Consider the following 26,540-nt stretch of genomic DNA (forward strand, 5'->3'; position numbering starts at 1 on the left):
TGACAAGAGATAGGGTGCTTGAGATAGGTAGGAAGCGAGTCAGAAGGCATTCCATCTCTTTCACAAGTAAGTTTTTTGGTTTTTAAGGTTTAGGCAATTAGGTTGGATTTGCCTAGGTGTTTGTTTGTTGTTTGGATGCATTTAGGTAAGGAAAAAATCACGAAAACAAAGAAACAAACAGTAGGGTAGCTGCTGTAAACAAGGAAGAACAGGGAGAAAAAGGGGCTTCAATGCATTAAGAGAGGAGGGAGAGAAGAAGGGGAGTGGAAGACTAAATAACAAGGGGTTAAAGGGGCAAAGAGAGCAAAGGGGAGCTCATTTCTACATTCAAAGTTGAGAGAGAGAGAGAGAGAGAGAGCTAGACAAGTTGGTTGTAGGGCAGCAGTCAGGTGAGGAGAGCTACGATTCGTGTGATCGGACACATTTGTGGGCTACTGGTGAGTTGGTTTGATTGCTAACTTCTTATTCTTGGATCCTGGAGCTTGCCAGAGGTTGGAGGGGAGCATAGCAAGCGTCACACTAGAATTTTTGTTGAGGTTGCACCCGTTTTCGCCGCCGCGTTTGAACTGGCCAAAGCCCAGACATCTCTTATTTCTCTCACGAGAAAAGTACATCACCAAAGTACTTGATCATTTTTCTATGGCAAATGCTAAGCCACTTGATGTTCCTTCACCACCATACCTTTGCAAAGCAAATTGCCCAACAGATGATAAGACAACTAGCTCTATGAAAGATGTTCCTTATGCTTCAGCTTGTGGGTCACTCATGTACGCTATGGTTGCCACTAGACCTGACATTGCTCATGCACTGGGAGATGTGAGCAAGTTTATGTCAAATACTGGCAAAGCACATTGGGAAGCACTGAAATGCATCTTCCGGTACCTCAAGGGCACATAAAGAAAATGACTAAGGGTATTGTGATGCAAACATGGCAGGTGACTTGGATGCTTGCAAGTCTACTAATGAGGGTACATATTTACTTTGACTGGTGGGGCCATTTCTTAGTACTCTAAATTGCAAAAGATAGTAGCACTATCTACCACTAAGGCTGAATATATTTCAGCCACTAAAGCTTCGAAAGCAGCTGTTTGGCTTGGTCGTTTGGTTATCAGACAAGCTTTGGATGATGGTCTAGTCACAGTGACTAAGATCAAAACACAAGATAACCATGCAGATGTTCTCACTAAAAGTCTTGCAAAGGCTCAACATGAGCATTGCATTTGGCTAGTGGGAGTCGGTTAAAGGTTCGCTTAAGACCTTTAAGTGGGAGGTTGTTGGGTGTAAAGATCCTTATGCTACTCCCGTGTATATATTTATTTTCATGTGTAAGCATACCCTTGCGGGTGTAAGTGTATCGTACCCTAAGTATAAATACATTCTTTTATTCTTTGTGTTACCACACTCGTACACACTCATCTCTCGAAACTCCACTCTCTACAATGCATTGTTGAATACACCTCGATTGACACGCACACTACCCGAGTTCTTCCTCTCACGCCCTTCAGCGAGAATGTGGAAGACACACTGTTAAGGGGTCACATCCCCAATAGTGATGTACCAAGGTGCAAAGGCAAGTGAGGGTAGGTAGAATATGGTGTGGAGAAAGAGAGAGGGCTCGGACCAGAGATGAAGGATCCAACTCCTAGTGTGTTGGATGTGGAACTAGGGCGTAATTTGAGGTTTTAGAATGAATAAAAGAGAAAATCAAGGTATGGATTAGAAGAGGGTGGGATGGAAGGAATTTGAGAAGAGTAGTTTACATGCTCAAATGAAACAGAAGATGTAGATATACTTGATGAAGGATGATTGCTTTGAGAGCCTCCTCTACTGAAGTTTACATACTAAAAACAATTTGAATCCTACACACCAAAAGGAGAAACAGGAGAGGATTTTCATTCATACAACTCAAAGGGGTTGTACGAGCTTAACTCTGGGTCTAGCTGAGATGATGAAATCGAGTCACCAATCATCCCGAATGTCGTATATCCTCCATGATCGGGAGATGGCCTACCTCACCAACCGGTCCAAATAGAGTAGCAAAGCTGGTAGGAGGATATAAGCTCGACTATACGTGATGCACAAGTACTCTTCAAACTTCTCCTCTATCAAGTGACTAAAATCTAGAACAAGAGAAGAAAAAGAAGATGAAGGTGAAGGTGGGTTGTCGTCTTCCTCGCCGAGTCCATATTGCCTCCTCAAGGCCCCCAATGATGAAGAAGCCTCAAAAGACATCGTGGGATCCCAAGAAGAAGATATCTGAAACATTATGATTCAGTTACATGTCGTTCGTGTACCTCGCACAAAACCAAGCCTCCACAATATCTGTAGGGTACTCTTTACAAGAGCACGGACTCTAATACTGTGTGAAGATATGCTAGGGTTTACACTCCAGAAACACAAAAAGTACAACCACAACTGAAACACACAGACTCGGACAATGAGGTGCAAAACTCAAAACCTAAACGCAAAATGTAAAAACACAAACACAAACAGAGAAGAGAGAGAACTCTAAAGTTAATGAATGAATGCTCTAAATGAAGGAAAGAATGTACAAGATGCTTAAGGGCAAAACTGTCCAACAGCCAGTGGCTCTTGTTGGAGCAAGTTGAGGGAGGTATCGATGTGTATCGTCCACCGGAGATGGATCCCAAGTGGAGCAACCACCAATCGAAGTAGAGACTGATGAAGAAAAGTGTGGAAAACACAAAAACGACCTGATGTAGAGATGATCAATGACAACACTAGGAGGCTAGGTGACAGTTGTAGACCACATAGCACCAGTCGCTGAGGGTTGGACAGCCAGTGGAAGAGTGCTGATGGCTAAAACTTGCAAGACAAGGATAGGCTGAATGGTGGGCAGACTATCTATTTATAGACGTGGAAGGAACCTCCCACATTAGGGTTTTGCATGTGGAACACATAAACTCTCTCCAACCACTCCCTATTCAATGAAACTTTTGGTAATTTACCATTTTGGAGCTGTCTTAAAGAGCTAATCAGTCGGTAATGAATTTTTAGCTCAACAATGGCATGTACCACATAAGCCAATTTCTTTCCGAGTCGACAACCAAGGGCTTCGAGTTCCATCGCTTCCAAGCTTTGGCCACTACATGGGAGACAACAAACACTGAGCATCTTGGCATTTTCACTTAGGACACCTCGAATATGACTCCCTTTATGAGTTGTCCCGTTGATAGATCATTGAGGGCCTTTCACACCTGAAGCTATCTCAGGACTCCAAGCCAATTCCTCCGCATAGTCCATTCAAGATAGTGCCTTCTAAGCCGGGTCTACTACCCACTCTTGACCTTCCTGCAGATTCTTCAACTCCCAAGCCCCCTCCGCAAGACCCATTACCTCGATGGTACCAACAAATCATACAAGATTCATGGATCCTTCCACTAGATTTCACTCCCGAGAGCCCTAGAAGATTTGTCCATCTTGCATCTCAGGCTTCATTTGTGTTGCTATTTACAATTGATTACATAGCGCATTTTGAGCTGGATAGTTAGCAAGAGGCCCTTCAACACCCCCAATGGCGAGAGACCATGGAAAAGGAGCTTGGAAGTGTTGACCGAAATGAGACTTGAACCTTGGTGGATTGTCCAAGTCACAAGAAATTCATCGAGACGACGTAGATATTTAGGATCAAGCTAAAGACTAATGGGACTTTAGACAAGTACAAGGCTTGCCTTGTCGTATAAGAGTTTCGATAAAAGCAAGGCATTGATTATGAAGAGACCTTTGCTCCTACTGCATGGTTGACATCATTCCGTTTGTTGGTTCCACTAGCCATTCACCATGGTTGGCCAATCTATTAGATGGATGTCAAAAGTGTAGGCCATCTTGTGGCATTGATGCCCTTCAATCCATGATCCGAGCTCCCTAGGCATTTAAATTGTCATTAAATGTAGTTGTTGCCCCTAGTGTCCTAAGCTCTAAGTGACACTAGGGTTAGGGTTTCTTTTAGGACTTCCTATGACGGTTAAGCCATTAGGGTTTTATTTTATTATAAAAATACACTTTGTGCCTCGTCAGCACACAAGTGTGGCATTATTCATTTTGATTGCCTTTAACATTGTATTCTCTCTCACTCATTAATACATCGCCTTTCATTTCGTGATTGAGTTATTGTGCATCGATTAATTCATTGATTATCTTTCATTCTCTTTCACCTAATTGTGCAATTACTTCACATATGGGCCAACAATGGTATCAAAGCAAGGTTATCTTCATTGCTCACAACCATACACCACCAGCCATTGCCATTGAACTCTTCCCGCTCGACTAGCTGCTCCATGAGCCATCGCTACCACATTGGCTCTATTTTCTTCATCACCAATTTTACACATACTACCACCACTTCCAACCACTGATTGTGCATCAACCTTGGCTGCAAGACCCACCGCTTACCCATAGAGTTTCAAGATCGCTACCTACTCCTGGTCCATGTGGTAGCATTTCTTCCCATCATGGTCATTGCCTAGCAATTGTTCAAAGCCGCCTTACTCAACTGGCCTCTCTGCCCTGGCCTTCGATGGCTACAGTTTACCTATTCGTGATTAGGCTTCAGTCCACCCATTGTATGGTCATGCACTGCCCTACACATCTTCAACGCCACTTGGTTAGCAGCCAACACTTTGCCAGGCTATTCTAGCATCCTGCCAATCTAATCGCCAACCTAGACACCACGATCACCATAGATCTACCATCTAAAGCCGCACAATTTATGCCAAACTGCCACACTGATTCGGACACAGCGCCTCATCACCGACAATAATATTCAATGCCACATAGCAACCAACAAGTTGTCGCCTCCGATACCGCCTTTGACCAGTCGAATCCACATCACCAATCGTGTCGCTTGTCAAGCCAACATATTATTTCTGTCCAAAGGTTCATTGATTATTAATTCTTTTACTTTATCTAGCACAAGCCTCAATTCACCCATTTTGCCCCATATCAAGCATGATTTGGGACAAATTTTGGGATTTTTTTTTTAAATCTCTAAATTTTTCCTCAATTTCAACAACATTTTTGTTGGGTTTCATTCATGCCTACCCTCACAAAGGAGTGTCGGTGATCAGTAGGACACTAGGGCACTTTTTACTCTCGGTACAAGAGGCTTTTTCCCCTAGACTTATTCTTTCATATGTGCTTATGTCACACACTTATGGGCACTTATCGTGTTCAGGTGCGAACACCCCCTATAACCCTAAGGTTTAAGGGTTGTACTTTGTACTTTCAGGCTGCACTTTTTCAGTCCATTGCATTGGGTGGCGTGCTTCACTCTCCACACTGTCTACTGCACTCTCAGCTAAGCTTTGATCCTCTCTCTCTCTCACACACATTTGGTATCAGAGCTGAGGCTCTGCTCAGCAACCGCCAGCCAGGAAGCAACCACCATTGCTAAGCAGGTTTGTCACCTATGGCGCCAGGAAGCACAAATGCGCCACCGTCCTGCAGCTCACTAGTCCGCCTGGGAGCTCGCCCACCAGGTTGCCTCTGCCCTCACCTGAAGTGCCACGCCCGTGAGCTCGTCTGAAGTGCCGCCTACACCTATCCGCCTCTGGCCACACCCACCCCTGACAAGCACAACCTGCCTGTACCCTGCGACGCCCAGCCCGCCTGTGCAACGCCCACCAGCTTGCCTGGAATCGCTGCCACTGCCCTTGCAACCCGTCAGTACTCCGTCCGCCCGTCTGCACCTCACGCGTCTGCTGCCCACACCCTATGCCACGCCCAACTGAAGTGCCGCCTACACCTGTACCTGCACCGCCACACCCTATGGTCTGCACCTACTGCCACCACCTTGACTAGTTTGAGATGTTTTTTTTAAATTACTTTTTTATTCCAAATTCATCTCTAGAAAAGGGGCTTCTGCCCGGGTGCGCATAGAATTCGAAGTACATGTCTGGGACACAATTGATGCAAATTTCTTGGCAAATAAGTTAAAAATTTCTGGGACACAATTGATGCAAATTTCTTGGCAAATAAGTTAAAAATTTTGGAGCTTTTGAGGTTTTTGAAGACATTGGCACATGTACTACAATGTCAGTCAGAGATAAACTGTTTTGGACAATTTTGGGGCTAGAAATTTTGGGGTTTTTTCTCATACAGTGTTGCTGAACATTGAATGCACCTTGGACTGCATGCATTCCAGACAATTTAGACAGTGTACCTCAGAGCAAGCTATTTGCTGTAATTTCTGGAAATTTTGGAGATTTCCAGGTTAGTCCAACTTGGGCATTGCTCTTTTGCCTTCTCTTGGTATTGATTATCACGGCAAATCAAGTAGGAGATGTATTTACCTATATATCCAAGGAGGACAGATTGGATGGTAACAACTACTCACTTTGGTCCTTCATGATGAAGAATGTGCTTGTTGCGAAAAAACTTTGGAAATACGTCAATGGAGGAGAAGTTAGGCCCAGAGTTGTGGCTCCTGCTACTCCTCCTCCAGGAGGACGTGGACAACTGGCACCTCAGCCTGTTCCACTTCAACCACTTCCCCAAAGATCAGCAGCTCAAAAAGCATGGGATACACGGGATGCACATGCTTTGTCACTGATTGCATTGGCAGTTCAACGGTCCATCATCCCTCACATTCGATCTGCAGCTTCTTCATGAGAAGCTTGGCTAACTTTGAAGCAGATGTTTGCTAGTAAGAATGAGACCCGCATCTCTTTCTTAAAGAAAGAGCTTGAGACATTGAAGATGAATGAGGGTGATTCTATGCAGGATCACTTGAATAAAATTCACGACTTGCGTGCACATGTTTGCTAGTAAGAATGAGACCCGCATCTCTTTCTTAAAGAAAGAGCTTGAGACATTGAAGATGGATGAGGGTGATTCTATGCAGGATCACTTGAATAAAATTCACGACTTGCATGAGCAACTTATGAATGTCGATGAGTGTTATTCAAATGCACAGCTGATATCTACTACATTGAACTCATTACCTCTTTCGTACTTGGCTTTTCATATTGCCCTAAACCTCACAATGAGAATTGCCTCATAGCCTATTTCCTTTCTTCAGTTAGTCAGTTTGCTTCTAGAGGAGGAGCAAACAAGAAGAAATAGTGGTGTGGATGTCATAGCCTCTGAGCAAGCTTTTATGGCTAGACAAAAGAGCAAAGGCAGCCAAGTAAAGAATGCTCCGCAGAGCTCTGGGACTTCAAGCACCTCACATGGAAATAAAAAACAAGGGGGCACACAAGCCAAGAAGGGCAAATGCCATTATTGCAAGAAGCCATGCCACTACATCACTGAGTGTAGAAAGCCCATCGCTAAGGAGAAGAACAAGGAGTTAGGGATGTATGTTTCTGATGCTCCTTCCACTGCTATTGAGTCAACGTCCTTTGTTGCAGACAGGGACTGTTGCTTTTATACATGCAGTTATGACTCTTCTTGGGCTAATCGACCATTTAGCTCTACTGAGGATACAGGCACTTGGTTTTTTGACAGTGGTGCTTCTAGACACATCACATCTCGCAGAGATCTATTTGCTTCTATTGGTGCAGCTCCAGTTGGCAAGTCTGTACAATGTGCTAAAAATGCATCATAACCTGTTAGAGGTATTGGGGAGATTGTGCTCACAGCCATTGATGGCTCTATTCTCCACCTACAAGATGCTTTGTTTGTGCCAGGTATAAAGAAGAATCTGCTCTTTATTTCTTCTTTGGCACATTGTGGATTGTAAGTCACCTTTGATGATAACAGATGCATGGTGAGAGACAAGGAACACATGACTTTGTTCTTGACTGGCACTTTATGTCATGAGTTATATGAGTTGGATGCTCTTTCAGTTGATGAGTTAGCGTACTTGGCATCCAAGCTTACTAATGCTATTATACAAGCAGAGTTATGGCATGCTCGGATGGGGCATGTGATCTATGGTAGCTTAATGCTCTTACAACATACACAGATGCTAGATGGATTACCTCTTCTGGAGGGACCTCCTAAGCACTTGTGCGAAGGATGTATCTTGGGAAAAATGCATCGATTTTCGTTTCCCCGTGATGTTGCTTTTAGAGCCACAGCCAAGTTACAGATAGTGCATTCAGATATATATGGGCCTATGCGGACAAAGTCATTGGGTAGATGTTACTATTTTGTGACTTTTATTGATGACTTTACTCGCTTCTGCTGGGTCTATTCTTTGGTGAAAAAGTCAGAACTGTATGATGCATTCTTGGCTTTTGTAGCACTTGTTGAGAACCAATCTGACTGTAAAATAAAGACTCTCCGTTCGGACCGAGGGGGGGAATATATATCCTCTATACTGAATTCTTTTTTGAAGCAAAAGGGCATTATTCATCAGTTCACTACTACTTATACTCCATAGCAGAATGGGGTTGCAGAGAGGAAGAATTAGTCACTCCTGGATATGGCCAGATGTATGCTAAAAGCAAAGAGCCTGCCACACAGTTTTGGATGGAAGCCGTAATGTGCGCTTGCCATGTTTTAAACAGATGCTCCACCAAAGCATTAAAGAATATTACGCCTTTTGAGGCATGGAACAACCGGAAACCTTCAGTTGGGCACTTTCTATCCTTTGGGTGTCTTGCATATGCACACATTCCCCAGGTACTCAGAAAAAAGTTGGATAACAAGGCTGTCAAATGCATTTTTGTGGGATATAGTAGTGAGAGCAAAGGCTACAGACTCTATGATCCTGTCTCTAAAAAGGTGTTTGTCAGTAGGGATGTACTATTTGATGAAAAATCATAATTGTCCCTTGCTGGTTTTGACACATATCAGGCTGCCCGTGATGTATTTGAAGGGCTGCTGCCCGTTTCATTTGGTGATTCAGCTGGAGTTTCAGCAAGTGAACTTAATGTTCAGCCAGCTGCTCCATTGGAAAATGCAGGGAATCAGCCATTGGCTGATCTGAATATTCATCAAAGGGATGAAACTGAAATTCAGCAAGAGCTTATGCACAGTCAGGAGGCAAGACAAATGCCTAGATGGTATTTACAGACTATGAAAGATAGTCATTTGGATGCACCATGGCTGGTCGTACTAGAAGGCAAGCTCGTATGCATGATAGTGCACATACCATGGAGTTTGTTATGGCAGCAAGTACAATTGATGATGAGGAGCCTGAATGTTTTGAGGATGCACAACAAAGTGTGCATTGGATGGCAGCAACGCAAGCTGAATTGGATTCTATCACTAAGAATCAAACATGGGATTTAGTGTCTTTGCCCTTTGGGAAGAAAGCCATTGGAACAAAATGGGTCTACAAGCTAAAACGGAATGCAGATGGATCCACTGACAAATATAAGTCAAGGCTTGTAGCTAAAGGCTATGCACAGAAGAAAGGCATTGACTATGAGGAGACATTTGCTCCTACCTCCCGAATGACTACCATCAGGTCTATGGTTGCTTTGGCTGCCCATTATGGATGGACTCTACATCAGTTAGATATAATTTGCATTTTTACATGGGGAACAAGATCCTAGAGCTTGGTATGCAAAGATTGATGCCTTTTTACTCAGCCAAGGGTTTATAAACAGCTCATATGAGTCTACTCTTTACGTATGTAAAGAGGGGGGATCCATGCTAATCATTTGTCTATATGTTGATGATCTCTTGCTTACAGGGACACATACTGATCAGATTTCAGCATTTAAACAAAATTTGTAGCAAACTTTTAAGATGTCAGACTTGGGGTCTTTGCATTATTACTTGGGCATTCACTTCATACATGATGCTAGAGGTATTGGTTTATCACAGTCAAGATACATTGGTAAACTTCTTGAGAAGTTTGGTTTATCACAGTCAAGATACATTGGTAAACTTCTTGAGAAGTTTAGCTTACAGGATTGCAAGCCAATCTGTACACCAATGGAACTTGGACTAAAGCTGTCATTACATGATGACAGTGATTTGTTTGATATACACACATATGCTCCAACAGTTGGATGTCTTATTTACCTATGCAACACTAGGCCGGATGTACAATTTGCAATTTCAGCCCTGATCAGATATATGCATCAGCCATGCATGTCACATTGGCAAGCTATTCGGTACTTGCAGGGTACTAGATCTCTTGGATTGCTTTATGCCAAGGGGGGACCACTGAAGTTACATGCTTACAGTGATTCTCATTGGGCTGGTGATTATGATTCATGTCACTCCACTAGTGGCAATTGTTTCTTTCTTCGCTCATCTTACATATCTTGGCTTAGCAAGAAACAATCCAATGTTGCCACATCGTCATGTGAAGCTGAATACAAGGTAGCTTTCACTACCACAGTTGAATGCGTATGGATTAGATGCTTGCTAGTTGATCCGGATATATCTGTTTACAGAGCCTACTCCTTTGTTCACTGACAGTCAAAGTGCCATTGCAGTGGCACGGAACCCAGTGTTGCATGCACGCACATAACACATTGAGATACATTATCATACATGCGAGTGATATCAGCCTTGTCTATTGTCCTACCACCACTAATGTGCCAGACATCTTCACCAAAGCTCTTCCTCGTGACAAATTTGAAGCATTTCACAATGCTTTAAATTTGATTTCCTTTGGTGGCGGATGATCCTTGTACTTTTGATCACTCTTTACTCCAGGGGAGTTTGTTGGATTTCACTCACGTTTCACTCATGCCTACACTCATAGAGGAGTGTCAGTGATCAATAGGACACTGGGCTACCTTTTACTCTCGGTACAAGAGGTTTTTTCCCCCAGACTTAGTCTTCTTTCGTATGTGCTTATGTCACACACTTACGGACACTTATCGTGTTCGGGTGTGAACACCCCCTACAACCCTAAGGTTTAAGGATTGTACTTTGTACTTTCAGGTTACACTCTTTCAATCCATTGCATTGGGTGTCGTGCTTCACTCTCCACACTGTCTATTGCACTCTCAGCTGAGCTTTGATCTCTCTCTCTCTCTCTCTCTCTCTCTCTCTCTCTCTCTCTCTCTCTCTCTCTCTCTCTCTCTCTCTCTCTCTCTCTCTCTCTCTCTCTCTCTCTCTCTCTCACACAAAATTTTGGGGCTTCCCATCAATTTTGCCTAAATTCATCATCGAATCGAAGGAATCCGACACTGATCATCAACAAATTTGGGGCTTTTCATCGGATCAATCAAACTTAGTCCAAATTTTATCAAAAATTTGGTACTTATTGATAATTTGGTATTCTTCATCAAGATTCAGGCTTAATTTAACAATAGACGCAACATTCAACATCATTTGAGTAAAAATTTCACAAAATTTCTTCGAATTTCTCTTCAATTTTCAATAAAATTTGGGGCTTTCGACATTCAAGCTCAATTTCACTCCAATTTCTTTTGAAAATTCGGACCTTTTCTAAAATTCATCAAATTTCTTCATAATCGAGGTTCAAATCACCTTGCAGCATGGCATTCGACAACAATTAGGTAATAATTTAATCCAAGTTCTTCAATTTCTCTTCAATTTTTGGGTCAAATTCGAATCTCTCTTCAATCTTCAATAAAATTTGGGGCTTTCAACATTCAAGCTCAATTTCACCCCAATTTCTTTTGAAAATTCTTTCTAAAATTCATCAAATTTCTTCATAATCGAGGTTCAAATCACCTTGCAGCATGGCATTTGACAACATTTAGGTAATAATTTTATCCAAATTCTTCAATTTCTCTTCAATTTTTGGGTCAAATTTGGAGCTTTCGCCTAATTGTACCATTGAGGTGCTCAAAATTTGGAGTATTTGCCTCAATTCACTTCCTTTTGGCCTCGACGTGCTCAAAGATCATATTATTTGACTGTGGGCTCTAATTTTTTCCCGACATTGAAGACAAATATTATTATTTCAGCGCATTTATTGAGCGAATTTTCATTAAATTCTACTGTTGTTCGCATTATTGGAGCAGTTTCAACCATTAATCTCTGATCTCAGCATTGCTAATTATTGCCTTAATCTTTGATCTCAGTATATTTTTTCTCTCTCCTCAGCAAGAAAATAGCAAAAATTTTATTATTCTTCATATAATCCAACTTCATTGAGGCACGCAACATCTCTTCTATCAATGATTTATTATTGTTTGAGCATTTATTTTCTCTTCACTTGGAAATTATTATTTTGTTGATCATCACTCATGGCCGCCAATAATAATGATTTGTTGGGTATGCTTGGCACGGACAACAAGCTCAACAGCACCAATTACCCAATGTGGGCTTACATGGTGCGACATATTCTTGTTGCAAACATATTGTGAATGGCACCGAGCAAAGGCTGGCTTCTCCAAAACCAACACCACATCCTACCTCCCTCATGATGCAAAATCGTCTTCCTCTTCCTCAACACCTCCTACTCAATATTAGATTCAATGGGATGGCTGTGATGCCCAAGTGCATGCCTTAGTTTCTTTATCAGTGAAGAGAGGTATCATTCCAAACATCAAATCATGCAAGACAACCAATGATGCATGGCATAAGCTTGTATCATTATATCAAGTGCGCAAATGAAGTGCGCATTGCCTACCTATGTAAGCAATTGGAAGATGTTGCATGGAAGGAGGTAATATCTCACCGGCATCAAAGATCTTATTGAACAATTATTAAACATTGATGAAGAAGTCCCAGATAATCAGCTTGTTTCTATCGCTCTTTGGGATCACGAAGTCGATAGCCGAACAGTGGTTTCACCAAAATAAAAAAAGCATGTGTGTGTCTAAACTGAGAGCTGCTATTGTTGGGATTGTGCTAGCATTTGTCTAGAGTACTCATGATTCTCTAATGGGGCCTCAATTACACCCACTAAATCTGTGTATTTGATCCTCCACATGGACATTTTAACTTGACGAATATGAGAGTCTTTTACAAGATAATGTCAATGAATTCCTACATTAAAGTCCCATAATATAAAGAATCCCACTCTTATATGATGCATAGATGAGTTTTGGATTACTCCAAGCTTGGCAAACATCCAAGTAAAAGAATACAAAATTGCAACACAAATATGTTCTAACTGTTGTCAAGAACACAGAAACTTCTATGGATGTTCCCACCTTCCAACATGATATTTCGTGAATCCAAAGGGTCACTTGGTAAAAGCATGACCTGCACCATACAATAGACTCGTTAAAAATTATAAAAAGACTTTATCCAAAACTATCAATTAGTCAATTATTTTTCCCAATTTTCAGAAAAGAAAAACCTGAAGTATTAGAGCTTCATTGTCCATAAAAAGAAAACTTGTGAAACATGAGCTAAGAGTGCAAGCTTCATAGATGATAATCACAAGCAAATCAAAAATTGCAATAGCATCCTATCATGTAACAAGAAGTGAGTAAACAAAGAAAACACACAAGCATGTGACAACCAAGCATAGCAAAAAGCCAAGATATGTGAAAGAAAGACATATGAATTGGAAAGTCGGAAACTTATTTTTCATATTCCAGATACATTCTCTTATTTAGCGTTAAGAAAAGAATCCACAAGGCTGATAAGATAAGTAATTGTAAAACTATTTTACCTGAATTTATACAAAAGGTATCCTCTCTTATACCATTCAAGCCTAGTCATGGATGTCACTGATACAGATGCCTCAAAAACTGCAGATAGATGAAGGTGAACCATGGCAGCAATCTCTACTAGATACTTCTCTGTTTTATTTTGCAGTAAAGGTAGCAGCTAATTGTATAACTCAAAAGAAAGACACTGTGACACATGGTTTCATCAGCTATTTAGAAAGGGAGGTAAATGAGAGAAAAATGGTACTTTTGCATGGCTGAAGCAGCAAATGTAAGGGCCTGCAGCAAAGCTGTTTCTACATTGAAAACATGCACAGCTTCTTATGGTAGGCAAGGGGAATGGGCATAAGAAGCCAAGGCAACAAAGGAGTATAGATCCACTAGGTGATGCCATCCCATAACATGAAGAAGAGGGGCAACGGTGCAAAGAAATAGCTGCCTGCGATCTTGCCAGTGAAATGAATTGCTATGAAGCTGATTCCAAGGCCCTTTGAGAGAATGAATAATGAAAGTCCAAACCTGCACTAATGTGACAAAAACCAAAGAGCGCTCTCCACGGAAGACCACCCTGCAGCCATCTATAAGGCTCCTCATAAGCTCACTTATCTTTGAGCAAGATGCTGTACATTACCAAAATTTATTCGTTGTGCACACCCTCTATTCCAATCATGGCACATGAGCCACCTCAATAATACAGATTCAATTGTGCATCTCTCACTCTTGAACAATACAACAGAAACTTAGCTTTGCATAGTGAAGAATCTTGTGAGTACCTCATCCAAAAAAATTGTGGTTCCTCACATGCCTTAAAACAAAGCTCCGGTGTCGCCAAACACATCATAGAAAATTCTCAAATGCCCCTTTCTACTACATCTATGCCATCCATAAACTACTAGGCACCATCACAACCAGCCAAAAGAAGAAAAACGTCCTTTGCAGTGAACCTACCAAGAACACCTCCAAAGGCACACCTAAATGCTATATAATTCTTTGCTATACCCTAATGCCTACTTTTGGTGGGGGGCCATCCAACATCAACTTGAATCAGATTACTTTTGCATGTCTTAGCTATGTATGTGTTTACTGTTGAGCTAAAATATGCATTACTTGCTGATTAGCCTCTTAAACAGCCCCAAAACACACTAAAAATGCTCTTTTAGAGTAAACCCTAAAACGGGGAGTGGTTCGAGAGAGTTCAGTGGAAACCCTAAAACAGGGAGCGGTTCGAGAAAGTTTAGTGGAAACCCTAATTTTTGGGGCGCCCTTCCACATCTATAAATAGACAAGCTGCCCCCATTCAGCCATCATCCTTGTTTTGCAGGTTACACCAGCCCACACACCCTCTGCTGCTGTTGGCGCCCAATTTCCAGCCTGCAGCCCGCCTCCATCTCCTGTCCAGCCATCATCAACTGCAGCCACATCATCTGTAGGCGATAGCTCTCAGCTACTGGCGACTGCTCCAAACTGTCCGAGACTCCTGTTCAGCCTGTTGTCCATCATCTCCGGGATCAGCCAGCCTGTGTTTTCAGCATTGCAAGCCCTGACACTCTCAGACACTATTTCAGCCTACTGTTTACAACAGACTGTGCACAGTTTCCAGCCCTCGATCGGTGGTAGACTGCTGCGTTTACCAGTTTCCAGCCTCCAAACTGCTACGTTTTGGTGACCAGCCTCCTGCCATTCTCTATTCAGCACTCCTACACTCCGACTGGTGGTCACAGACTTGGGATCCGTCTTCGGTGGACGTCACACTCCGACATTACTATGCCCTTAAGCACACTGTACACTCTTACATTCATTTACAGCATTCATTCACTTCAGAGTAGTGTTCTCTCTCTCCCTTCTTCTGTTTGTGTTTGAGTTTTGAGTTTTGCGTTTAGGGTTTGAGTTTTGAGTTTTGCGTTTAGGGTTTGAGTTTTGCCCTCTGTGTCTGTGTCTGTGTCTTTGTGTTTCTGTCGTGGTCGTACACTTTGTGTGTCCTCAGTGCAAACCCTAGCAGTCTTCTTAACATTTACATGCCTTGGTGTGTCAAAAGAGCTCACTAGACTCTCAAAGGCTGAGGATTCTAGTAGCCGTTACACAAGTTGGTCCCAATCCAACTCACCCAAGAATTTGCCTTTCGAAATCTGGAACCTCCATTCATGTAGCTCCCACTACACAATCCAAGGGTTTGCTTGCAAGGTCTTCCCACTTAGCCTTGCGACTTGGAAAGGCTGTGTCAGAAATGGTGCAGCAATGGAAGCTTAGACAAGTGCTGAAATAAACTGCTGAACACAAGACAGAAGATAAAACAGAAGAACATTGCAAAAGCAGAGAACTTAAAGATGTGCTTAGGAAATGGAATCCATATACCAAACACGAGAATGAGGCGTACAACACTGAGTCTCTGGCTCCAAGGCACTGGCACTGGCTCCCTCTCTCCACAAAACCTGTAGGTGATGATGTGATTGAATGAGGAGAGAGCTGATTATATAAAGAAGAAAATAATAACAAAGTAGGGGCAGGTCAGCCAGCATAAAATGCTCCAGATAAACATCATAATGACCATAATAAAATGCCTAAACAACCTAGCCATGCCTGGCATAGGTCAAGGACTAACACGAGCTGTCTGGACTGCGAATAGGCTGTCCCAGTCATGCTCTTGAACCATGCAAGACTATCTAGAAGAGGATCAAAGGACAAACCAACCACCTAAAGTGGTACTCTAGTGAAGACTATGCTGCCCGAGATCCTCCTCACGACAAGGAAAACCTGCTAGGTAGCTCAAACCAATGGGATAGCAACATCAACCTCTTGCCTATGGCCTGCCAAGACCCTCCAAGCACATGTCACCTCACGAATGACCCACATTCTCTACAAGCTGACAGGTATCTTTCAAGGTTCTAAGAGAGCAAGCACTACCTCCCAAACTGCCCATCCAACATGGGAAACTGGCATGGTTGCTCACTATTTCAGCCCAAGTTACCCAATCAGATGATACATTGGCTATCAATCTGCTGCCCTTTGTTATCAAATAGCAGCAGATCTTAACTTTGTTAAATGAATTTAGCACTTTAAACAAAACAAAGTAGAGCTAGAATGCTCCCACACAATTGCTCGATTCTCACCCAAACACCAAGACAGAATGGCCGAAAGCCTTTGTGCCCCTTGCGATATTTCTTTATCATTCCAGCATATTAAATACAACAGATAGAATTGGAGATCCTTCAAAGCTGGCAGCATGATAATCAAGGGCAGTAGATCTTAATTTTGTCATGCATATTTACCACTTTAAAATAAGCACAAGTGGATCTAGATTGTTCATATAGAATTGCTCAATTCTCACACAAACATCAAGACAGATTGGCCAAAAACCTTTGCGCTCCTTGTGATATTCTTTACTCTTTATTCCAGCATATCAAATACAACAAATAGAATTGGAGATCCTCCAAAGTTGGCAGCATGTGCCTACACTCTACACCAGCAAACTCTGATCCCCACACAATAGCCCTGACTACAAACAGAATCATGCAAAACCAGAGCTCAACGTTTCTCAGCCAGCAGTGTGCAGTCTGGACCTCCTGGCATGCATCTTACAATTGCGACCACGCAGCAAGTGTACTACTAATCCAAATGGGATTTTGCAAGCAAGGAAAGAATTGTGTGAAGGCCACCAAAACATGACACGCAATTTGACATTAATTTAAAAAACTCAGGACATTTATGTTTGTCAAGATTTGTAAGGCTATCTGTAGATGATGCCCCTTTGTGGAAGAATTCTAGCATCTAAGAATTTCCCACACTCCTGCCAGCATTTTTAAAAATCCTATGTAAACATCGACACTAGTAAAACATCGTCAAGGCATGCAATATTTCATGACCTCCGAAGGAATCTTAAGTACAACTGTTTAATAAAGATTTGTAGAAGTATCAACTCCAAGTGCCCAATCATGAACCCGCACTTCGAATCCACAAAGTCCCCTAAATATCCTTTCCAAGACAGCTTTTCACTCCATCTCAATCTGCCTCAAACAGTCATCACCTCAATCAAGCCAGAAACACTCCAGCTTGCCTCGATCTCATGCACACTCCAGCATGCAGGTAGACTCGATCTTAGCTGCTCCTCGCAACTCAGTATGAGCACAAGAAGAAGATGTGATTGCTGATTTGCACCAAGTTGACCACCACAATGATCCTCACAGTTCACCATCAGCCTATTCTTATCCGCCTTAGAAAATCATGCTGCCGATCCATCATTCAGCCCAGCAATTGTGTTAAAGCAGCCGACCTTAAAAATGCCATGTCACCAAAGTTTAGAATGCCTTAAAATGTTATTCAATCCTTTGTACAAAAAGCAACCTGCTGCCCACAATCATGTTGTATGCCTTGACATGTTTCACCTAGCACACATATTTCAACTCTCACACAATCCGTTTCTCAAATGCTCCCTTGGCTATGTGATCCACCTCTACTAGTCCCATCGCTTACCTAGCATATGAGCACATGTATGTGAGAAATGCCCAATAGAATGGCCAGATACAAAGCAAAGGCAAAGAGTCATCACTAAACTGGGACTCATCCAACCACATTACCTTGAGGCTTGTGCATGGGGTGACCTTGAAACTTGAGCAAATATTGGAGCTCCATCTTTTGCATATCCTTCCTGTACCTATGAAGAAACACTTGGTATGGCACCACCAACTTTCATTAACTATCTCAAATGGAGTTCACTCAGTAGAGGTGTGCACCATGCCACCATGTCATTGACCGCATGCTCGATCAATGGTAGATATTCCTCCCATGCAACTTGATGATCTTGACAATAGCAATGTGCAAAGGCGAAGCGGAAGCAGATAGAGAGAGAGAGCTGTGAGCTGAGAGCTGACACAGTGATCGAGAAGTTCAATGACCCAAAGTTGAAGAGTGTTTGACAGTGATAGAATGAGAGTCCGTCGTCGGATGGGTGCGTACAAGTGTGGTACACACAAAGAATGAAAGAATGTATTTATACTTAGGGTACGGTACACTTACACCCGTTAGGGTGGGTTCACATTTGTGAAGTAATATATACACGGGAGAGCGCATAAAGGGCCTTTACACCCAACAACCTCCCACTTAAAGGTCCTTAAGCGAACCTTTAACCAACTCCCACAAGTCTAATGCAATACTCATGTGGAGCCTTTGCAAGACTTTTAGTGAGAACATCTACAGGATTATCTTATGATTTGATCTTAGTCAAGGTGACTAGACATCCAGAACCTGTCTAATAAAATGATACCGAACATCAAGCATAAGGAACACCCTTCATGGTACGCGCTGCCTTGTCATCTTTTGGGCAATCTACTTTGCTAAGCTTAAGATAGGGTGGAAAAGGTACACCAAGAGGCTTAGCATGAAACATAGAAAAACAATCAAGTACTTTACTGATGTACTTTTCTTGTGAGAGAAATAAGAATTGTTGCCCTCTATCTCGTGTGACACGCATGCCCAAAATATGATCAGCTGCACCCAAATCCTTCATAGAAAAGGCTGAATTCAGCTGCCTTTTCAATGCATTAATCTAGCTCTTATGCTTACCAGCAATAAGCATATCATCCACATAAAGCACAAGTATAATAAGGCTTCCATCATCAACCTTCTTAATATATAAGCAATGATCTGCACTACTCCTTTTAAAACCATGTGAGAATACCATTGTCTAGAAGTTGTTTCAAACCATACAAGCTTCTCTTAAGCTTATATACAAAATGCTCCTTTCCATGTATAACAAAGCCTTCGGGCTGTTTCATGTATAGCTCTTCTTCCAGATCACCATGCAGAAATGCAGTTCTAACATCCATCTGATCAAGCTCAAGATCCATAGATGCTACAATGGCAAATAACACTCGAAGAGTGGTCATTTTGACAACAGGAGAAACACTTCCCGAAAATCAATGCCCTCCTTTTGTGTATAGCCCTTAGCCACAAGTCTGGCTTTGTATTTGGGTTTGCCATCCACACATTTGATTTTATAGACCCATTTGTTAGGAATGGTTTTTCTGTCTTTGGGTAATGTAATCAAATCCCAAGTATCATTCTGATACAATGACTTCATTTCTTTTTGCATAGCTAGCTCCCACTTTTTCTTTAACTCACATGATAAGGCCTCTTTATACGTAAGAGGCTCACCTTCATCTATGAGCAAAATGCAATCCAAAGAAAATCAAATATTTCTATAGGTATTCTAACACGTGTAGACCTTCTTACCCAATGATCTGTGTTATCAAGTAGTGGATCCACATCCAAGGAAATGTCTATGACCTCATTGTTTGGTTATTGAACTGCATGTTCAGGTTGTTGTAATACAATTTCAGGCTACTGTAATTCATTTTCAGCATGCTGATTTTGGTGCTCAAGTTGATGTTCAGCCTCCCCTTGCTACCCATTTTCATCTGGCTCAATGATGATACGCTGATTGTCATAATCAGCATCAAAAGGAGCTGAATTTTCAATGGCTGATGGCTGCTCTAGTAACTGATCATGCTGAAATTTAACTTTCTTTTTGTCCGAGTCATTGAATGTGACATTTTTCAGCAGCTTTGACTCATTGAATATCACATCCCAGCTGCATAGCACCTTTTTTATGCTTGGAACCCAAACTCAATAGCCCATTTCACCTTTATCTCCATAACCCATGAAGATGCCTCTGTGAGATTTCATGTCAAGTTTGGTTCCGCTATCAACAAGTACATGTACATTGCATTCGCAGAGCCAAAGACTCTTAAGTGGTCATATGAAGCAGGTTTGCCAGACCAAACCTCTTTAAGGATGCCACTTTCAAGTGCACGATGTGGAGATCGGTTGCAAATATGCACCGCGGTTTTAAGTGTCTCTCCCCAAAACGATTGCGAGAGATTAGCTATGGACAGCATGCACCAAATCTTCTCACATAACGTGCGATTCATTCGCTCAACCACACCATTAGAAGATGGATTGTAAGGAGCTGTAAGCTCTCGTTTAATCCCATTGTCATCACAAAACTTATTGAATTCTTTAGATACATACTCTCCCCCATAAATTATCTGTTCTTATGCATTTTAACTTTAGGCCTTTTTGAGTATTAGCAAATGCATGAAAACCTTTTAAATGTGAGAGTGTGCAACAGAAGAAGAAACACGAACACAGAGGAAGAGGGAGAGAGAAAGCAGAAAATGAAGGAAGAAAATCTGCACTGACTATAATGAATGTTGAATACAAAACTGTGGACTGATCAGTCCCTGCATGCAGCCCGAAGTGTCAGTGAGGGCACCAGATCAGGCTGATGATGACGGCAACACCAAAGATGGAGGAAGATGACGGAGTCGAAGTGTGCACCTGCCAAAGAAGGAGGGAAGATGATAATACAACTGACTGCTAAGTAGGAAATGGCTATAAATAGCCAAAAAACCCAAAAACTGACCGACCTGAAATTTGAGGCCATAAATATGTCCGACCAGCATTTAATGCTGGTAAAAATGCCAGGAATGCTCCGAAAAATCCCGGAAAGGGTGGACAATGTCCAGCAGGTGAGGCAGGCTGAAGAATGCAGAAACTGCCCCGGGAAATGCACATAAAATTCCGACTAGAGAAGAAAATGCACTGAAATGCAATAAACTGAGTACTCTAAAATGAGCTACCTCCTCCGTCAAAACAAGTGATAGACAAGTGAGAGCTCCTATAGTCCTCGTCTGACTCACACTGAGGCTCACAGGCAGGAGATGACAAGGCATGACAAACATGACTGCTAACACCCCCTCTCAGATCCTGGATGTGGCGGAAGGCCAAGGGAGAAACGGATCCTGGGGTGGCAAGAGGAATGCCAAGGTCGATGAAGTTCGTCGATGAAGATTGCCAATGAAGAAACTCCTCGCGATCCTGGGAAGCCCCCTCTAAAACAGTAGGGGCCAGGAAATCCACAGCCGCATCATCGAGATCGTCCCCCTCTGAAAGGGATGGGGAATACGAGGGAATCACTGGAGGAGAGGGTGGGGGATGGGAAGGAACCTGTGGAAAAGAGGGTGCACAAGTGGAAACGGGTGTAGCAATAGATAACTGCCTCGGAGGTCCCTGCATAAGAGAAGGGGAATGGAGCCTATAAAGCCCGCTCTCCTGCCAACCTGTCGCAATAACAGCCCCTGTAGAAGAATCCTCAATACAAACGACCTGCTCGGTGAAGACAACTCGGGTACCAAGCCTAGTAAGGCCATAGACTGAGAGGAGTGGAAAGCCCAAGTCAGGAACATAAAGAGCCTGGGAAAGGGAGCTCGACGCACGGTCGGGAAATAAAGGCAAAGTGCCAACACCACAAATAGGCACCGAAACAATGTCACCAACAGTGACTGAGCCCTCAGAAGGACATAGATCCTGCAACAAATCACCTCGGGGAGTCATATGACTAGAAGCTCCACTATCAACCAGCCAAGGTCTCTCAGAAGATGAGGCAACCACTGAAGAAGGCTCCTCCAAGTCAACAATATGAAGGAACATTGACTCATGGGTAACCGCTGGAGGAGAGGTAGAAGGCTCAGATGTTTTAGCTCCATCCTTCGCTCCTGGACGAAGGTGAGGGTACTTCTTTCAACATTTCTCCTTTGGATGTGTCCCCTTCCCACAGTATGGGCATTTAGGCTTCTCCAAGTCAGAGTTAGAACCTGAAGAACTCTCCTGTCTTTTAGCATGTGACTTCCCTTTCTTTTGTGTCCCCCCTCTCGAACCTGCAACAAAAGCTTTGATGGAGGTGGATTCACTGGCTACCTCTTTGGCGCGCTCGTCATGCTCCAAAACAAGCGGGGCAAGCTCCTCCCATAGAAGCTTCTCACGGGTCCTCGATGTAAGAAGGCTGGTGTAGAAGACATCAAAACGGGGAGATGGCAGCTGAGTCAAAAGAATCATGGCCATATCCTCGGAAGAGATCATCTTGTCAAGGGACGCAAGCTCATCCCATGTCCTCCAACCTGTTGATATGATCCTTCATGGAAGAAGAATCATCAACAACGAGCATCCGTAATTTCTTCTCGAGAGTAATCCGATGGGCAAAAGTCTTCTGATGGTACAAAGAAGCAAGCTTTGTCCACACTTCCGCTGCTTTCCGCAACCTGCACACATGCACTAGGACAGAATCCTGTAAGCTCATAAAGAGGAAAGATCAAGCTCGTGAGTTGAGCCGATCCGTAAGGCCGCACGATCCATCGATGATCCAACGGTGGGATCCTCCATTGGACGAAAAATAGGGTGGGTAACAAACTCCCAAAGATCAAAGGTATCAAGGATACACTCCACCTTACACGACCAAAGCGAGTAGTTGGAACCATCAAGTCGGTCTTCTTTGGGCAAAGAAGGGAGTACGGGCACCTGTATAGAGGGTGCCATGGAGGGCATATAAAGGCCAACAGAACGAGCCTTCTGTGAAACATGGAGAGAACGGGGAATAGAGGGATCTCGGTCAAATGGGCTAGGTAACCTCCAGTCGTCGCGTGAACTAGCACGAAAGTCTCTCCGTCTCTCAAAGGAAGGAATAGAGACCTCATCCTCTGAATCAGCAAAGAACTAGTGATAAGGCATCTTCGTATATATCTGCAATCACCAAACAATCTGCAACCAACAGACAGTCAAGATGGAGCTGCCTATGTCAAAAAAGACCCAGAAGATGCTGTCGCCTGGAAGAGGAGAGAGAAAATGCTGCCGCCTGGAGAAAAAAAAACCGTCGCCTATCCTCCAGATGATGACGCCTGCTCCTCTGCTGATGTTGACCACCTCCTGTTGGCTGTGTTTGATGCAAACGCAAGCTGCAAACACCTAGAAAACTGTCGCCTACTCCTCCTGATCCTGCAAAACAACAAAACGCAGGTATGGAAGGCTGCGTTTCAGCCTGGACAGCACCGCCAAGGGCTGGAAAGGAGGGAAGAAAGGCTGCACTTGATGCTGTCCTCCTCTGCAATGGAAGCTCTCCTCTGTGCTCTCAGTTAGGCGATGATACCATGTGAGAGTGCGCAACGGAAGAAGAAACACGAACACAGAGGGGGAGAGAGAGAGAGAGAGAGAGAGAGAGAGAGCAGAAAATGAAGGAAGAAAATCTGCACTGACTGTAATGAATGCTGAATACAAAATTGTGGACTGATTAGTCCCTGCACGCAGCCCGAAGCGTCAGTGAGGGCCCCACATCAGGCTGATGATGACGGCAGCACCAAAGACGGAGGAAGATGACGGAGTCGGAGTGTGCACCTGCCAAAGGAGGAGGGAAGATGATAATACAACTGACTGCTAAGTGGGAAATGGCTATAAATAGCCAAAAAACCCAAAAACTGGCCGACCTAAAATTTGAGGCCATAAATATGTCCGACAAGCATTTAATGCTGGTCCGACCAGCATTTAATACTGGTAAAAATGCCAAGAATGCTCAGAAAAATCCCAGAAAGGGTGGACAATGTCCAGCAGGTGAGGCAGGCTGAAGAATGCAGAAACTACCCCGGGAAATGCACATAAAATTCCGAGTGGAGGAGAAAATGCACTGAAATGCAATAAACTGAGTGCTCTAAAATGAGCTACCTCCTCCGTTAAAACAAGTGATAGACAAGTCAGAGCTCCTAAAGTCCTCGTCAGACTCAGACTGAGGCTCACAGGCAGGAGATGACAAGGCATGACAAACATGACTGCTAACATTAAAAGCATCCAATGCCTCACTTTTCTGCTTAAGCAAGTAGACCCATAGCTTCTTAGAGTGGTCATCAATAAAAGACACAAAATAACGAAAACCACTATGAGTTTTTATTGGCATGGTGCAAACATCAGAATGGACTAAATCCAAGATACATGCCTTCCTAGAGGCTCCATGAGAGTAGGGACTCTTTACATGTTTACCAAAAGTACAATCATCACAAAAGTCAAGCTTTGAGCTTTTCACATCAACTCTTCTAAGTGAAGAGAGTGCCTGCAAACCCTTTTGGCTCATATATTCAAGATGCTTGTGCCATAACTCCTTGTGTGACTGTACTTCAGCAACTGCAACAAACTTTCCAGGAAGTGCCTTGTAGTAGAGATAATACAAAGTCCCCTTTTTACGACCTCTAGTAACTAGCATAGATCCTTTCTGTATTTTCCACATACCATCGCCAAAAGTAGTGAAATAGCCTTTGTTGTCTAGCTGCCCAGCAGAAAGTAAGCTCTTCTTGACGCCAGGAACATACCTAACATCATGAAGAATCAATTCCTGACCATTTTCTAGAATCAGGTGTATGGTGCCTATTCCTTCAATATCACTTGCATGATTGTTGCCAAGGTAAACTTTTCCAAGACTACCTTCTGCATAAGTAGAAAAACACTCCAAAGATGGAGTTACATGAAAAGAAGCACTGTTGTCAACAATCCATAATTGTGATAAACCATCATGAGCTGACAACAAAGCATCTATCACATCTGTTTTAGTGATATACATGTCCTCCATTGTCATAGCAAGCAGATCTAAAAATGCAACCAGCAAATCAGCATCTTTATCATCTTCTATTTCCTCAATAACAACACTAGATACCACATTTTCTTTTTCTATCTCTTTAGGGGTAGAGCTGTCATCCTTGTCATTCTTTTGCATTTTGCATTAGCCTGCTTCTTACGTTCTTGTTCCTTTTTAAAGTACCTGCCTGCAATAGGGCTTTTTATGCCCTTTGCGACCACATTGATAACAAGTTACATCTTGCTGTTTTTCCTTGCTTTTGCTGCAATTTTTGTTTTTATTTGTAGCATTGTACCTTTTTTCAGGTCTTCCTCTTACATTGTAGGCTGATCCACTATTTTCCCCACTTGCCTTGCGTCTAATCTCTTCATTCAGAATAGAACCACGCACATCATCAAATGTCAAGTTGAGGTTATTGCTCAATGACACAACCAATGCTTCCCATGAATCGGGCAAGGTCATGAGCAAGAAGATAGCCCTCAATTTAGGATCAAAAGCTGGCAATCCTGCATCCTATAGCTGACTCAAAATACCAGTGAAAGCATTCAAATGCTCTGAGGCAGGTTTGGACTCATCAAGCTTCAAGTTGACCAACTTCTGCATGAGATCCATCACCATCACCAAAAATCCCAAATGCAATGACCCAAATGATGTATTTACCACTGTTTCACTGCATAATGAGTATTCAGCAATGCATGTACCAAGAGAAGCTGCCCTTTTTCAACATTTGAAGCATCCAAAACTCTAAAGACTCCCACTCAATAGTGAATCTGCTGCAAATTTCACTGTCCAGTCTCAAAACAACTCAAAAATACATCACCAATGTGAAAAGCCCCAAAATTTCTGCAGTAAATCTGCTCCAATTGCATAAATACATTATCCTGAGCATCAACTGAAGGCTAATGTTGTAGAAATTTCACAATTTCTGCAAAAGCCCCAAATTTCAAGGTCCAACAGTACACAATTTCCAAGAAATTGGCTCATCCAAGCAAAAATTTCACTTGCATTTGAGAATCCCCAAAAAAAAATTTGAGGCATGTGCACTCAATGTCTGCAATTTATGGTCCAGAGATCACTGCAATATGTGTCAGGCACCAAATTTGGGAAAAGCCCCAAATTTTAAGACATAGATTTGCATAGATTTGCACAGAGTGATTGTATGTGTGAACACCCGGTATAAAGGGGAAAATAGGATGAAGTAAATCAAAGGAAAAATAGGCCGTTGACCTTCTGCCTCTGCCCGTCACATGGAAGCCTTCCTGTCCCGTCATGCAGAGGTCGTTGTGTAGCCCCATCGATCGTCGTGCAACCCCGTCGCGTTCACATCGCCTCGTCACCTATCACGCAGCCCGTATGACATCGCGTTCAGGTCGCCTCATCACCTGTCACGCAGTCCGTCTAACCTGTCGTCAGTCTGTCGTCGATTGCATCCGACAAGCAGTCGCCTGTCTGTCAATCGTTCTTTGCATACCTGTTCATCTACTCCCCACGTGTCGCCTGCTCCTCAACAATCCGCAAGACTGTTACGCCTGTTGGTCTACCCCTCAACAGCTTGAGTGAGCCATTGGCTCTAATACCAGTTTGCAGAGGTGAAGCGGAAGCAGATAGAGAGAGAGAGCTGTGAGCTG

At 42.9% G+C, this 26,540-nt stretch overlaps 1 protein-coding gene across 1 annotated transcript in view; it reads right to left on the bottom strand.

The window, feature by feature from the left end:
- The window catches only part of APG3 (Peptide chain release factor 1), a 78,941-nt gene that overhangs the window by 30,036 nt on the left and 22,365 nt on the right, over nucleotides 1–26,540 (bottom strand). The window contains exon 6 of the mRNA XM_087699101.1: nucleotides 13,005–13,056. Coding sequence (XP_087555227.1) covers nucleotides 13,005–13,056 — 52 coding nt within the window. The remainder of the gene's footprint in view (nucleotides 1–13,004; nucleotides 13,057–26,540) is intronic.

This window comes from Lygodium microphyllum, chromosome 18 (assembly GCF_053477565.2).
Source record: "Lygodium microphyllum isolate KBCC chromosome 18, Lygodium_microphyllum_v1.1.10, whole genome shotgun sequence".
Lineage (NCBI taxonomy): Eukaryota > Viridiplantae > Streptophyta > Polypodiopsida > Schizaeales > Lygodiaceae > Lygodium > Lygodium microphyllum.